Here is a 15,628-nt window from a genome sequence, read left to right as displayed (position 1 = left end):
GGAAAAGCCTACACATCGTCGCACCAACGTCGGAGTTGTAGACTGCCATTATCGTCGGAGTTGTGGTCGTGTTCCCTTTTGTGTCTTTTTCATCCAAAGCCAACCAGTGTCTTGCTCATTGGATACAAATATTTATTTTTCGTTTGTTTATAAGTTGGTCGTTTTGTTTGGTGGGCACTTAGAATCGTTGAGCATTGAGCGATTCTTATTTGTTACTATGTGCTTCTAATTTGGTCATTTTGAGCCTTGAATGGTCGTTTTGTGAATTGTTATTCGGCAGGATGTTTTCAACCTGTACTTGTCGTTTTTTTCACCAATTTTGACAGCTATCTGTCGACTTTTAATCCATTTTCAACAGGTTGTTGTCGAAAGTGTTGAAAAAATTGACAAGTACCTGTCGAATTTTTTTAAAAACTTAATAGGTGCTTGTTAATTTTTTTAGTTTTTCAATTTTCTACGATTACTTGTGAAATTTATGTTATTTTTTCACATGTTGTTGTTGAAAAATGACAGCAATTCAACATGTATGTGTCAAAAATTGTCGACGGGTGCTGAAACAAAAAGCATGAAAATTGACTTCCCAATTAAAAAAAGACATGGGTGCCTCAATGGGTTCTCCTTTCATGTACATTATCATTTGTTGTCTTGTGACTTTATTTTATAAGGTTTGCGAGGTTTTGATTGTTTTGGATTTTGAGATCTTTTAGGAGAATTTATGAAGAAGAAGAAGAAGAAGAAGAAAAAGAAGGCAACACTAGTGTTTCTTTCGGAGACGAAGGCAACACTACCTTTGATGGAAAAGCTCAGAAGACGATGGGATCTTAATGGTTTTGGAGTAGATAAGATTGGAAGGTCAGGCGGTATGATTTTGTTTTGGAGAAAGGATGTGGAAGTCGATCTCATTAGTTACTCGAACAACCATATTGACGCAGAGGTTCTCGATATAAACCACAATAGCAAATGGCGAGTGACCGGTTTTTATGGTTTCCCCGACAGAACTAGAAGACATGCATCATGGTCTCTCCTGCGTAGTCTCCGTGACCAGAGAAGCATGCCGTGGGTGGTCGGCGGTGATTTTAACGAAATCTTGTGTAATAGTGAAAAAGAAGGGGGTCTTCCGAAACTTCCAGCGCACATTGAAGCTTTCCGAGAAACCCTTGATGTGTGCGATCTATCCGATTTGGGATTTGAGGGAACCCAATTTACATGGTCAAACAACCAGGCCTTCCCTCGCACGGTGAGAGAACGGCTCGACCGAGTGTGTGCTAACAATGAATGGACCATGAGGTACCCAAGAGCGAAGGTCAAGCACTTGGAGTATCCCGGATCGGACCACTCCCCGATTCAGTTACTCCTTGATCCACCTGAGCCACGCTATGACCATCAAAAGAAACGACCTTTTCGGTTTGAGGCTGTTTGGCTTAGACGAGACGAGTGTGAAAGCATTGTTCATCATCAATACTCAGACATAGTGATGGCTGATCCGGTTGAAGCTGTCGTCCGGAAAAATGAGGGGTGCCGACTAGCTCTCATCCGCTGGAAAAAAACTTTTGTCTTGGAGCCTCGGCGACGCATCGAAAAATTGCGTAAACGCCTCCACTTTCTTATGGGTGCTTTGCAAACTTTGGACACAAAGAGGGAGATCAATCAGCTGAAATTGGAAATGGAAAAGGCTTACGAGGAAAATGACATGTATTGGAGACAACGAAGCAAAATTCAGTGGATTCAAGAGGGGGACCGAAACACGAAATTTTTTCATGCAAAGGCGACCATCCGGAACCGCATGAACAGAGTTGACAAACTGAAAGATGACGGAGGCATTTGGAGGAATTCACAAAGGGATATCGAAAAGATTATTTCGGAATATTTTGAACAGTTATTCTCGTCGACCGGCCCGAGTGAGCAAGAGATAGATGAAGTGTTGGTTAACGTGCGAAATCGGATCTCGGGAGAGGCTGCTCAACTCTTGTCTATGCCCTTCACTGCGGATGAGGTAACCCGAGCCATTTCCCAAATGGCTCCCCTAAAATCCCCTGGCCCCGATGGATTACCTGTCATCTTTTACACAAAATATTGGCATATCTTGGGCTCAGATGTGGTAACTTGTGTTCTGGATTTTCTCAATCACCATAATCTCCCCCCAACTTTAAATTACACATTTATTGTCCTTATTCCAAAAGTTAAAAAACCTGAAAAAATTACGGATTATAGACCGATTAGCCTATGCAATGTTATTTACAAATTTGGGGCCAAAGTGGTGGCGAACCGTCTAAAACTTGTCCTTAATGATCTAATATCTCCTACCCAATCTGCCTTTGTTCCCAAACGCCTTATCTCAGACAACATCCTTGTGGCTTATGAGATAAATCACTTTATAAAACTCAGCTCTAGTAAGAGAACCAATTATATGGCTCTTAAGTTAGACATTAGTAAGGCATACGATCGCATTGAATGGTGTTTTCTGAAAAATATTTTATTACGGTTTGGTTTACCAACTGGTTTTGTGGATCTAATCATGCTATGTGTCTCATCGGTCTCCTTTTCATTTCTCTTTAATGGTTCACAGTTTGGCTTTGTACACCCGTCACGTGGACTCCGGCAAGGAGACCCCCTGTCTCCATATCTGTTTATATGTTGTACGGAAGCGCTAATTGCTATGATTTCTCGGGCTACGGATCGTGGTGACTTTCAGGGGGTCCGGGTTGCGCCGACCGCCCCCATGATTTCAAGTTTATGCTTTGCGGACGACACCCTCATCTTTGGAAAGGCCACGGTAGAACATGCATCAGTTTTAAAGGAAATTCTTTCGAAATACGCGAGGATCTCGGGGCAAGAGATCAACAACAACAAATCCACCATGTGTTTCAGCCGCGCAACTCCTTCGGAGACAATCGACTCCATCCACTGTATTCTTGGCTTTCGTGTAGTGGAGAGGCACGATAAATACTTGGGCATGCCGGCGTCTATTGGGCGGACAAAAAAGGAAATTTTTTCTTACCTCTGCGATCGAGTCTGGGAAAAAATTAAGGGGTGGGGTGAGAAACACCTGTCCAGAGCCGGCAAGGAAGTCCTCATCAAGTCTGTCCTCCAAGCTATTCCCGCATATATCATGAGCTGCTTCTTGATTCCGACTGGCCTTGTTCTGGAAATTGAGAAGGCGATCCGGCGATTCTGGTGGGGCAATGGGTCGACAAAAGGAATAGCATGGGTAGCATGGAAGGAGTTATGTAAAGGAAAGGCACAAGGTGGACTTGGATTTCGGGATTTGCGAGCTTTTAACATGGCTTTGCTTGTCAAACAAGCATGGCGTATCCTTGCTCATCCGGACTTACTCATGTCTCGTATCATGTCGGCCCGATACTTCCCAAACGGGAACCTCCTTTTGGCTGGGATTGGCTCCAATCCATCGACAACCTGGAGGTGTATTCAAAAAGCAATCCCATATTTAAAGATGGGCATCAGACGACGTATTGGCAATGGCCATAACACTTCCATTTGGGCCGACCCGTGGCTGCGTGATGATGGGAATTTTAAGGTTCTCACAAGGCGGTCTATCTCCTCGCCCTTCCCGGATCGAGTTTCGGATCTACTTGAACCTGGATCAAACTCTTGGAATCTAGATCTTGTTCACTACACCTTTTGGCCGGTGGACGTGGTGAGGGTTCTCGGGGTTGCGGTGGGGGGTCCCCACACGACCGACATTTGGTGTTGGCACTACTCTAACCAAGGAAGATATACGGTAAAGTCTGGCTATCATATGATTCTAAATTCTCCACTATTTTTGAAAAATCACAGCGGGATCGAACATGGATCGGGAAGCGGAGGTTCTAATCGTAATTGGAATCTTGTTTGGAAGTTGCCGCTGCCACAAAAAATAAAGCTGTTTCTATGGCGTTTTTGTGGTAACAATCTCCCTACGAATTCGGAACTCTTTCGTCGAAAGGTGATAAGGTCTCCATTATGCTCGCGATGTAATGCAGAGGAAGAAACGATCCTGCACGTCGTGACAACTTGCAAGGGCATGGACACGGTCTGGACGACTCCACATTTTGGCCTCGGATATCGATCGAGTTTCACATCTCCATGGGAATTGCTGCTACACTGGAAAGAGACATGGGACGAAGAGAGTTTTCTTTTGGCGTCAATCATCGCCTGGAAAGTGTGGGATTGCCGGAATAAAGAGATGAAGAACGAAGAGGTGATGAAAACGGAAGACTTGGTCAGCTGGTGCAAGAGCTATTTGGAGAACTTTAGAAGCGCCCAACTCCGACCGAACCCCAACCTAGGCCAAGCTCACCCAACGGAATGGCAACCACCGGAATTAGGAGAGATTAAAATTAATTTTGATGTTGTTGTTCGTCAGGGAACATCTTCTTTCGCGGTAGCTTGTGTTGCAAGAAATCATGAAGGAAGGTGCCTCGCTTGGAAAGTGAAGAGGTGCAACGGCAAACTACAACCAGTTGAAGGCGAAGCCTTGGCGGCTCTCCAGGCTGTCTTGCTAGCCAAAGCAAACGGATGGGCTGACATTAGCTTGGAAGGAGACTGCCTCCCTGTGATTAAAGCTCTTTGTGCAGGGAGTGGAGAGACTCTCCATTACGGAGCCATTATTGAAGAATGCCTTTTTCTTTCTCAAAACTTTTCCAGTTGTAAGTTCTCTTTTGTTAAACGGGAGGGCAATCATTTAGCCCATAATCTTGCTCATTTGCCTTGCACTGATACTTTGGAAGGCTTTGAGCTTCCTGTTACTATGGCTTCATCAGCCCAATAAAAATTTATGTTATTTTCAAAAAAAAAAAAGAAATACTTGGCGAGACAAAAAAAAACTATGGAAAATAGTAGGTGCTTAGTTCGAGGGTTGGCGCAATTAACCCACATAAAAAAGGGAACACCTTATTTATGCTAAATAATATTTTTATGGGTGGCTAATACAAATCCAAAATATTTCTGTGTTCACTTGTTCAAAAATAAAAAATAAAAAATAGTTGAATAATGAATACTTTATTTTAGTACATTTGTTTTTATTTTATTTTTCTTAGGTTAATACTAGAAGGAATAAAAACACCCCATTATATAATTTATGCATAAAAAAAAAAATTTCCATCATTTTAATTTGTTGATGACCAAATTAAAGAAAAGAAAAGAAAAAATCATTCCCTTTCCCACCCCCAAATTGACGGGAAAAGCCTACACATCGTCGCACCAACGTCGGAGTTGTAGACTGCCATTATCGTCGGAGTTGTGGTCGTCTTCCCTTTTGTGTCTTTTTCATCCAAAGCCAACCAGTGTCTTGCTCATTGGATACAAATATTTATTTTTTCGTTTGTTTATAAGTTGGTCGTTTTGTTTGGTGGGCACTTAGAATCGTTGAGCATTGAGCGATTCTTATTTGTTACTATGTGCTTCTAATTTGGTCATTTTGAGCCTTGAATGGTCGTTTTGTGAATTGTTATTCGGCAGGATGTTTTCAACCTGTACTTGTCGTTTTTTTCACCAATTTTGACAGCTATCTGTCGACTTTTAATCCATTTTCAACAGGTTGTTGTCGAAAGTGTTGAAAAAATTGACAAGTACCTGTCGAATTTTTTTAAAAACTTAATAGGTGCTTGTTAATTTTTTTAGTTTTTCAATTTTCTACGATTACTTGTGAAATTTATGTTATTTTTTCACATGTTGTTGTTGAAAAATGACAGCAATTCAACATGTATGTGTCAAAAATTATCGACGGGTGCTGAAACAAAAAGCATGAAAATTGACTTCCCAATTAAAAAAAGACATGGGTGCCTCAATGGGTTCTCCTTTCATGTACATTATCATTTGTTGTCTTGTGACTTTATTTTATAAGGTTTGCGAGGTTTTGATTGTTTTGGATTTTGAGATCTTTTAGGATAATTTATGAAGAAGAAGAAGAAGACGGAGAAGAAGAAGAAGAAGAAGAAGAAGAAGAAGAAGAAGAGTTTTGTGAAGAAAGAGATAGGTTTTGAGCGTGTGGTCTCAATCAAAGAAAAATTATGTTTTGTGTGTATGTGTGATATTGAATTTTACTAAGAGCATTAATGTCATTTTTTATTTTATTTTATTTTTAATTGAACTGAGAAAGAAGTGGTGTTACCGCCCCTTTTATTTTTGGGCAATTTGTTACACGTCATTCGCCACTAATATCCTTTCAAATCAGGATAATTAGATTTTGCCAACTCACCAAAAGTCCTCTATTATTTTCATACGGAATTACTTGTCTCTTTCTCCCCTTACCCATCCACTCCTCTCTTCCCCCTTTCTTTTCTTTTTGAGATTCAACAAGATCTTCAATACACCATCACGACCTTTCCCCATCCAAACCGTCGTCTTCCTTTATCGCCATCGGCATCCAATAAGAATCCACTATTAAACGCACATTGACAAGCATACATACACACTCCTTTCCCCATCCGTAACCGTCGTCTTCCTTTATCGCCATTGACATCGAATAAGAATCCACTATTAAACGCATAGTGACAGGCACACATACACACTGACACACACACGCTCACACACACAAATTCATACACGTCGGTCGTTGGAAAAACAAATTTGCATATGCAATTGCATCTTTAGAGGATATGAACAGTAGTTGTTGGTTCACTTTGATTAGCTATACGATTTGAGGGAGATGTGATAATAAATAGGTAAGTATTTATGAATAGGACCACTGAATATAACTAAGCTTGTAACTAACAGGGGCGGACCGTGAGACATTTAGGTGGGGGGGGGGGGGGCTGAGCTTATGATAAAAATAATGAAAATATAAACAACATAAAAATAAATAAATAAATATGGTTTAATTTTTTTTTTTGACAATAAAACAAACCTTCAAATAAATACGTCCAAACTAATACAATCATTTAAGTTGTGCTCTATGTATTTTCTTCGAATAGAATTCATCTATTATTGAATATGTACTAAAAAATCTGCAATTTCTCTTTCAATATGTAGAAGCATGCAATCTCCATAGAACCCGTCTTCCATTTTGTTCCGAATTCTAGTTTGGTAAGCTTCATAACAGAAAAAGCTCGTTTTGTGGTAGCAGTAGACACCGGAAGAAGTAAGATCAAACGAATCAACCTATCAACTAGATAATATACTTTGGATTTTTTCGTCTTTGTTAATCCTTCGCATAGTGCTGCAAGAGTAGACAAATGACATAGATGATCTTGATGCTTGGTCATGTCAAGATGATAATGTTGCAATTGAAACTTCAGGAGGAGCCTATCTTGTTCTATGAAATCTGCAGGATAATATTTGTCAACAAGAGTGCAAATATCATCTACTTTAAAGGATTTGAATGAATCACTTGGGTCCAAATCACAACTAAGAGTTAAAAGTTCCATTGTCTGCAATTTAACTCTTTCATTTGTGTGTCTATGGTAGTCACAAATATATCAAAATGAAAATGATGCTCCATCGTGATATTAGTATCTCGTGGCTGGTGAATCGACTTCCCCCGACATAGTTTATAAGTAGAATTCATATCTAGCATCTCAACTTCATTACTTTGGCAAAACAAATTAACATCATTTAAAAAACTATCCCACCCATCATCCCTCAAATTTTGAAGAAGTTGTTTTGTTGTTGAGACTAAATGCATAGCATTCAATATGTCTTGGGATCGTTGTTGTAAAGCTTGACAAAGAATATTAGTAACTACCATTATCCTTTCCATCAAGAGTAAGATAAAAACAAACTGAAAAAATGTCATAGCAGTATAAGCAGAATCAGTGTCACCGCGTTGGGAATAATTTGCTCCATCAGATATAATGGTTTGAAGCACACTCCTAGTAGCACTAAACATTTTCTTCAAGCTACACACAAAACAAAAATGGGAACCCCAACGAGTATTTCCAGCTCGTTGTAAATTGCCAATTTTATTAGCTTAACTACCAGTTCCAAGTTCATTAATAGATATCCAACGAGAAATTTCAGCTTATTCTGCAGTAATTAACTCACCGGTTCTCTTACAAGAAGCGCCCACAATATTTACAATGGAGTCCAACTTTGAAAAAAAATGATGAACAAGAATTACCTTTCTTGATGTTGCAACTAATGCCAACTGAAGTCGATGAGCAAAATAATGTACATAATATGCATGCGGGCAATCTTTAAAAAATAATGCTTGTAATCCGTTCCATTCGCCACGTATATTGCTTGCACCGTCATAACCCTGCCCTCGAAGATTTCAATACTTAAAGCATGATGAGAAAAAAATGTTGAAAGTTCATGTTTAAGAGTCAACGAAGTTGTGTCTTTGACGCATACGGTATCAAAGAAACGTTCTTGAATAACACCTATTTTATCAACAAATCTTTAAACAAGAGCCATTTGGATTTGTCTCGTGTCTCACCAACAAGAATACAGAACTTAGAGTCACCAATATCTTCTCGAATTTTATTTCTCACTTTAGATGCAATAATATGCAATATCTCCTTTTGAATTGTCGGAGAGATGTACTTGGCAGTGGGAGGAGCTTTATCTGAAACAGTTGCATCTACTTTTTCATTATAATTTGCCAAAAGCTTCACCATCTCGCGAAAATTACCTGAATTTTTCGACGTTGGGCCTTCATCATGGCCTCGAAAAGAACATGATTGATATGCAAGCCAACGAACACAGTCAATTGAGGTTTTAAGCCTCAAACGATTATTCAATATTTCTACTGATGACTGTCTTTGCATGACCTTGTCTATATGCGCAGATTGATTCATTAGATCCTCGCATGATTTTAAAGAGGCACAATGCTGTGAATTATGGCCTCCAATATGGCGTAAAAAAGCACAATTTTTTCCTTCATTTACTTTCTTCCAATTTCGAAATCCTTCCACCATAAATGTATTTGCGCCAAAACGCACATTTGTCTCATTAGAAAAAATAAAGCATGATAAACAATAAGCAGCATCTTTAGTCGGAGATTACTCTAACCAAGCCGGAAATTGGGAAAACCATGAATACTGGAATCCTCGACGATTTCCCTCAATACCTGAATAAGGATATTCAGGTAAATAAAATTGATATGGCCCTAACTTGATATAAGTACGGCGAATTTCGTCCTGTTTTTCGAGAGGATACATCCAAATTTGAGGTATTTTTCCCAGATCACGTTCCAAAGAATTGATATCAAATTATTGATTAAGCATAACTCCAACTGCTGTAATAGCTGGTGTAATAGCCGGTTCAGAACGTTCTTGTTCATGATCGAGAAAAGAACTATCAACATTGGATGTTGATGACTCTTTTTTATTACTTTGGAAAAAGGCGTGAATCGTATTATTTTTTAATCTTCGGATTGATTCGAATACATTAGTCAATCGACCTACATTAAATTTCAAAGAATTCAATATAGTAAAAAATAAAAGCCCTTAAAATAAATTTTATAAATAAAATCATCTATGCTTCAATAAAATTCTTACATATAATTAAAGAATAAGAAATAATAAAATAAAAAAGATAAAAAGAGATGTAGAAGTTTGATAATTACCGTGAGATTTTTCTTCCATGGATCGAGGTGAAGAACGTGTGAAGAAGATAACAGGGATGAGAGAATTAAAAGGGAAGAAACCTATTGTAAAACCAATTCCTATTTTGATAAAATTTTATTTGTTTTAAAACTCTTTCTCTTAAGAATTAAAATACAATTAAGAAAATATTATATATTATTAACTAATTAATGAGATTTTCCAATTTTCTTTTTTTTCTTCTCAGTTGTGTGCCTATGACGTTATTCTTTTTTCTTCCTCCCTTTTGTATTAATATTTAACTTACGTTAAATATATATATATATATATATATATATATATATATATATATATATATATATATATATATATATATATATAAAAGTAATAATTTTTTTTCATATTTTGTTGGGGGAGGGGCAACAGCCCCCCTTCCTATATTGAGAATTCGCCCTTGGTAACTAAGCTCTCCTTATACTATCAATTCTATATTTTTTTATGTGTGTATAATCCTATTTTTAAGCTCAGTGACTAAACTCTCCTTGTAGTCTTCAATGTATATTTTTTCTACGTGGAGTGCATCTATTCCAATGTATATTTTTTCTATGTGGAGTGCATCTATTCAAGTACTGATAATTCTCAGTGTAAGATCTCTAAATAAGCTCTTCGGGGTCGTTCTAAGCTCTCTAAATATGCATTTTATGTTATTGAGTGCGTATATTCATGTATTTTTAAGTTCTAGATTTCTATTAATCTGTTGTTGGTCAAGTTGCGCTATCAAATAGTACACGGAGGGTAAACTTGTTTGTTCATCGTCCATATAACTCAATTAATGGACTCTAGGAACTTTTAATGGTACCAAATCCCAATTAGACAGAATATTATATGCACTTTAAACAAGACCAAATATTTTTTAGGGATATCTAGCTAATAATCTCTTTTTTTTCTTATTGGATTAGGCCCTAATAATCAATTTTTTTTCTTTTCTTAAATTAGAAAAAAATAAAATAAAATCAAAGTAATTTTTTTTTTTTTTTTTCGTCTTTAAATACAAGAACGAACCCAACACGAGAGTTAATGTTATAGAAGCAGTAGGAGACGACCCCACCAGTGATATCCGATCCTTAGTCCCCAAGAAACGACCAACACTATCATCAAGTCTTTACATAAATTAAACATCCGCACAATCGAAACACAATTGATTGCAAGAATTCTTTGTGATTATTAAGAAAAAAAAGAAGCAGCAGAGCAAAGATGGGTATTGGAAAGCTTAAAATTGGTGGGTCATGGAGCGGAGTGTTGGAAGTAGAACTGGACGATTGGACCGTCGCCATGCTCAGACAAGAGGTGGCGATTCGATCAGACTGCGGTGGGCCCCACTGCTTAAACCTTATTTGCTCCGGCAGGGTTTTAAGAGACGGCGACGGCACTGAAAAATTAAGCCAATTGGGCGTTAAAAATAACTCCAAAATTTTGGCGTCAAAGGTTTCTACTGATCGAGAGGGCAAATCGGTCAAAGATGAATTCTTGGCTGAGGAAGAGCGATCCAATAGGCTTTCTAGACTTAAGTAAGTGTTTTTTACTTGTTCCGATTTTGCTTTTTTTTCTGGAAAAAAAATTGAGGGTTTTGATGAATTCTGTGTTCTAATTTGTTTTTCCACACGTGTGCGTTTGAATTAATTGTATGTTTGCATGCCCTTTTGCTGATTGGTTTTGGGTTTTTGTAGTAAAAGTTATATGTTGTTTACTTGGTGGCATGATCAATGGTAAGTTGCGAAGTGCCCTCGTTTTTCGAATCATGAGTTAAATTGGATAAAATTGGGTATTTGATCGTAGGATTCTTGATGAATGATTTGATCCCGAGTCGAATTTGTAGGACAATGTACACCGTAGTGTATTTACGTTCGTCTTCTTTGTCTTATGATGTAGTGATATTGTGTATTCTTCAGAGTTGTTTGAATTAGTGAATCGAAGCTTTTTCTTTCTCTCTCTCTCTCTTCTCTCTTCCAGGTGTTTCGTATAGTGTTTTTTTTCTAGAGGTTTCGGTGAATGCAATGAGTTAATCTGTGGCTAATCTGCATTAGTGAATATCTTCACCGGATGTAGTGCTTTTTAATTTCTAATTATTTGGGAAACATACGAGCTTTATGTATTCTTTCATGTTATGATTTTGGTGTGAAATTACTGCAGTTCGTGCATTATCATGGTCAGTAGTACCTTACAGTCGAATTAAGAAGCCATGTAATAATTGTTAGAATATCATAATGTTTTTTCGATCCATATGTTTCCTTTGATGGAATCCTATTTGGTCTAAATTTTTTTTAAATTGTCCGTATGAAGTTACGTCTCGATGATTGCTTGATGTTTGAAAATACTAGATTGTCACAAGATTGTTTCTGTATTTACATCGTATAGGTTTATTCTTCTTTATTGTAATATTGCTCTACGGAACATAAGTACGAGAGCATATATTATTTAGAAGTTACGTTTTCCTTATTTAATATTACGGGAAACTAAATCATGTGAGTTGTAGTGTTGCCTATTAATTGAAAATCAGGGACCGGTTTATAAATAGAGATAAGACGAGCCAAAAAAATGTATTTGATATAAACTATTTGCATTTGCGATTTTGCAGAGCTGCTGCCACGTCATTGTCAAGTAGACATGCGGATGGTTCGTTACCTGTTGAAGACTTCAATCTTGAACTCGAAAATCAGAGTGGCGAAAAAGTGCAGTTGGGATCTGAAACTGACCAAAGGTATATCGTAATTTCTTAAATGACGTCTTAGTGCAATTATCGTGAGTATTAGGGACTAATCTGCTATTAAAAGGCTTTAATTTGTGATGTTGTTTACACTGACGATGCTATTCTTTCGTTTCTCAGGGCAATAATGATGGGACTTATGCTGCACGCAAACGCAAAAGCTCTCATAAGAAGGGAACAATATGAAGATGCTTTAGAAGTACTCACCATGGGCGAGGTACGCCAACATCGTGCAATTTAGACGAGATATTGTTGAATTATCAATTAGTCTTTTTTTTTTTATATATATATTTTTATCCTACTAATATTGGAAGTCCGTTTCTTTCTTGTAGGAGGCGTTTTCCTTGTGCGATCCGAAGTTGATTGAGGTGAGACCTACTTTTTTAATATAGGGGATAATACATTTGATTCGGCATATGAATATATCTTTCCTTTCTCTTGAAGTAAACTAATCAACTCAAATCCTTTTCACTATCAACGTTAACAGTTCCCCAAGTATGTTGTTGAAAAATATAAATATTATAGCTAAAAGAGTTATCCAGTATGCCTTATTCTTCTCATTATTTCAATCTTTATTACGAAAGAAACCATACTAATGCTTCGATTTTGACTAATAAGATTAAATATGATGGCAGATGGTTGATAATGTGTCGATACTTCAAATAGACATGGTGTGGTGCTATTTTATGCTCCATGATATAAGTTGGCTATCAGTAGCTGGGGTCCGCCTTTCTAGAGCCAGAAAAGGTATTGAGCGGGCCCACGGAAAGGAATCTTCTCGCCTCAGGGTTCTCCAAGGAGGTCGCTATCCCGAGTTAGCTTTGTGAGTCATCTTTTTTATTTTATTTTTATTTTTATTATATATCTATATATATATATATATATATATATATATATATATATATATATATATATATATATATATATATATATATATATGTGTGTGTGTGTGTGTGTGTGTGTGTGTGTGTGTTTGCTATTACAACATCCTAGGTGGTATATTTTAGGACATATGTTACTTTTGTTCATGTATATATAGGCACTTGAGGATGGAGCTGTTAGAAGGAGTGGTTGCATATCACGGCGGTCAATTGCAAAAGTCAAAGAATGTGTTGACCGCAGCTCAAGCTAAATACTTTCAGGTCAATTCATCTTCAATCTCTAGTGTGTTTTTTATACGCTCACAACTCAATTTTGGCATACATCAGTATGTGTTTGTGTTAACTCATTCGAATATGCACATTTATTTTTTTATTTTACCAATGTTATTTCTGCGTGTAAATATTAAAATATGTCGAACAGCTTCAAGTTCCAGATGAAACACTGTCGTTATTAATGAGCATGGGATATAAAGAACGCGAATCGAAGAGGGCGCTCCGCATGAACAACTTGGACGTCGGAAGCGCTGTCGATTTCCTCGTCGAGGAGAAAATGAAGAAGGCACAAAAACGAGAGGAAAATCTCCGACGACAGCAAGAAATTATGTGGGTCCCACCATATGTTATTATTATTATTATTACATTGCAGTTATTTTTATTATATTTCTGGTTTTCGTATGTAGTAATGATATATGTAGTTGTTGATAAATAAACTCTTAATTAATGCCAGGGAGCAAAAGCAATATGGAGTGACCCCCCTTCGGAAAGCTGTTGACATACAGAAACTAAACGAATTAGTCTCCATTGGGTAAGTAAGATTGGAACGAATGTGCTTTATGAATAACGCTTCATAATTCTTTTTATATTAAATATTGATATAATTTCTGAAAATTAGCCGATAATTGTTCCGATTTCACAGGTTTGAGAAAGAACTTGCCGCAGAGGCGCTCCGGAAAAATGAAAATGATACGCAGAGTGCTCTAGATGACTTAACGAACCCTGAAACAAATTCTTCCTTACAAGTACATATTTTTTTAATGTTTTATTTTTTCCGACATGTAAATTCGTATTGAATCTCTTCAGAATTATAATGGTTCTCATTTCTTGTTTCGCAGAATGAAGTTATATCGAGGAAAAGGAAAAGATTGCGTAAAGCGGCAACAGCTGCCATTGAAAAACTTGTGTCCATGGGTTTTGATAGAGCATCAGGTACATAAAATAGCATACAAATTATTTTTAATTTTTTCCGTAACCCTATATATTTTAATTTTGTTGGTCTAAGTAGGATGAATTTTTTCTCACTGTTCTTATCCTGGTCTACTTTTTTAAGGTTTGTTTTTTAAGGTTTCGAAAATCACTTATTTGGAACTGTCCAAAATTCGAGAAAGGAAAAAAGACTGCTTTTTTAAACTTAGGTTATCATTATTTTCACGTGCTTTGATTTATATATTTATATCGATTGGTGCAATTTGACAGTGGAAGCAGCTGTTGGTGCATTTGGGTCCGAAGAAGCAGCATTGAATCATCTACTTGAACAACCCAACGGAAGTGCTGCCAATCCGTCTGTTCCTTTGGCTGAAACTCAGGGCACACAAGTTGCGGTTAACAGTGTTTTGAATGCTGAACAAGGAGGCAGCGGAGCGAGTCAAACGGGTCCAAGTGTGGTTGAACGGGATGTGGAGATGGAGGAAGAACTCACAGAGGAACTGCAAAACGCAGATGCTTACTCAGACTATGATATTGAAGTTATTAAAGAAGGTGAAGCCATAGCTCACTATTTGGCTTTGCTCAATTCTGCAGATAATAACAATGCCTAGGAAACTTGTCTCACTATCCCCTTCTTATGTACATAGTTTTTATTCTGCACAGTTAACGGTTACTTAAATTCTCTGACTTTTGTTCAACTGCTAGAAAAGTGGTATATTTCTCTATTTTTCGATTTTTTCGTATTGTTATAAATTGAAGGGGCAAATTACGGCCACCCTCCCGAGGTAAGGTTAAATTATGAAACAACTCCTCTTGTTTGGGTCATTACAACCACTTCCTTCAACTATGTATTGTCATACGAAAAAACACTTCCTTCAGTATGTAAATTTGACACAGTAAGGGTGGACGTGTAAGACAATATATAGTTGAGGGTGTGGTTGTAATTATTCGAACATGAGGGTTTTTTTTTTTTTTTTTGTAATTTGATCTTAACTTAGGGCGGTGTCCGAAATTTAAGTTGTTTTTCGATTTAAATAAAATATTAAATCATTTGATAGAAATGCTTATTTGAATTGGATAAAATCAAGTCTTTATATATGGGAACACAAACATTCATATACATGCTACACCGGGTAGATGTTTACCCTTCATATATATGGGAACACAAACATTCACATTGGTCTATATAGATCAATGGTAAAAATTCACCCGGTATAATTTTCACCGGGTGTAGCATATAAATAACCTACATTGTTAATAGCAGCAAACTCATCATTTACATGATCAAGATTGGTGAA

At 37.2% G+C, this 15,628-nt stretch overlaps 2 protein-coding genes across 2 annotated transcripts; both read left to right on the top strand.

Moving 5' to 3' along the window:
• The first annotated feature begins 715 nt into the window (after nucleotides 1–715).
• On the top strand, nucleotides 716–4,768 carry LOC105956976 (uncharacterized). Its single transcript, XM_012980887.2, has one exon. The coding sequence runs from the start codon at nucleotides 716–718 to the stop codon at nucleotides 4,766–4,768; it is 4,053 nt and encodes a 1,350-aa protein (XP_012836341.2).
• A 5,787-nt stretch (nucleotides 4,769–10,555) lies between these two features.
• NUB1 (ubiquitin-associated (UBA)/TS-N domain-containing protein) lies at nucleotides 10,556–15,063 on the top strand. Its single transcript, XM_012980906.2, has 11 exons — nucleotides 10,556–11,050; nucleotides 12,118–12,240; nucleotides 12,367–12,463; nucleotides 12,579–12,614; nucleotides 12,882–13,069; nucleotides 13,286–13,388; nucleotides 13,549–13,730; nucleotides 13,855–13,932; nucleotides 14,044–14,146; nucleotides 14,240–14,333; nucleotides 14,601–15,063. The coding sequence occupies exons 1-11, from the start codon at nucleotides 10,737–10,739 to the stop codon at nucleotides 14,939–14,941; spliced, it is 1,659 nt and encodes a 552-aa protein (XP_012836360.2). The 5' UTR covers nucleotides 10,556–10,736; the 3' UTR covers nucleotides 14,942–15,063.
• Nucleotides 15,064–15,628: the final 565 nt, after the last annotated feature.

This window comes from Erythranthe guttata, chromosome 10 (genome assembly GCF_056151865.1).
Source record: "Erythranthe guttata isolate IM_541 chromosome 10, IM_541, whole genome shotgun sequence".
In the NCBI taxonomy this organism is placed as follows: domain Eukaryota; kingdom Viridiplantae; phylum Streptophyta; class Magnoliopsida; order Lamiales; family Phrymaceae; genus Erythranthe; species Erythranthe guttata.
This window is presented reverse-complemented; position numbering and strand designations above follow the sequence as displayed.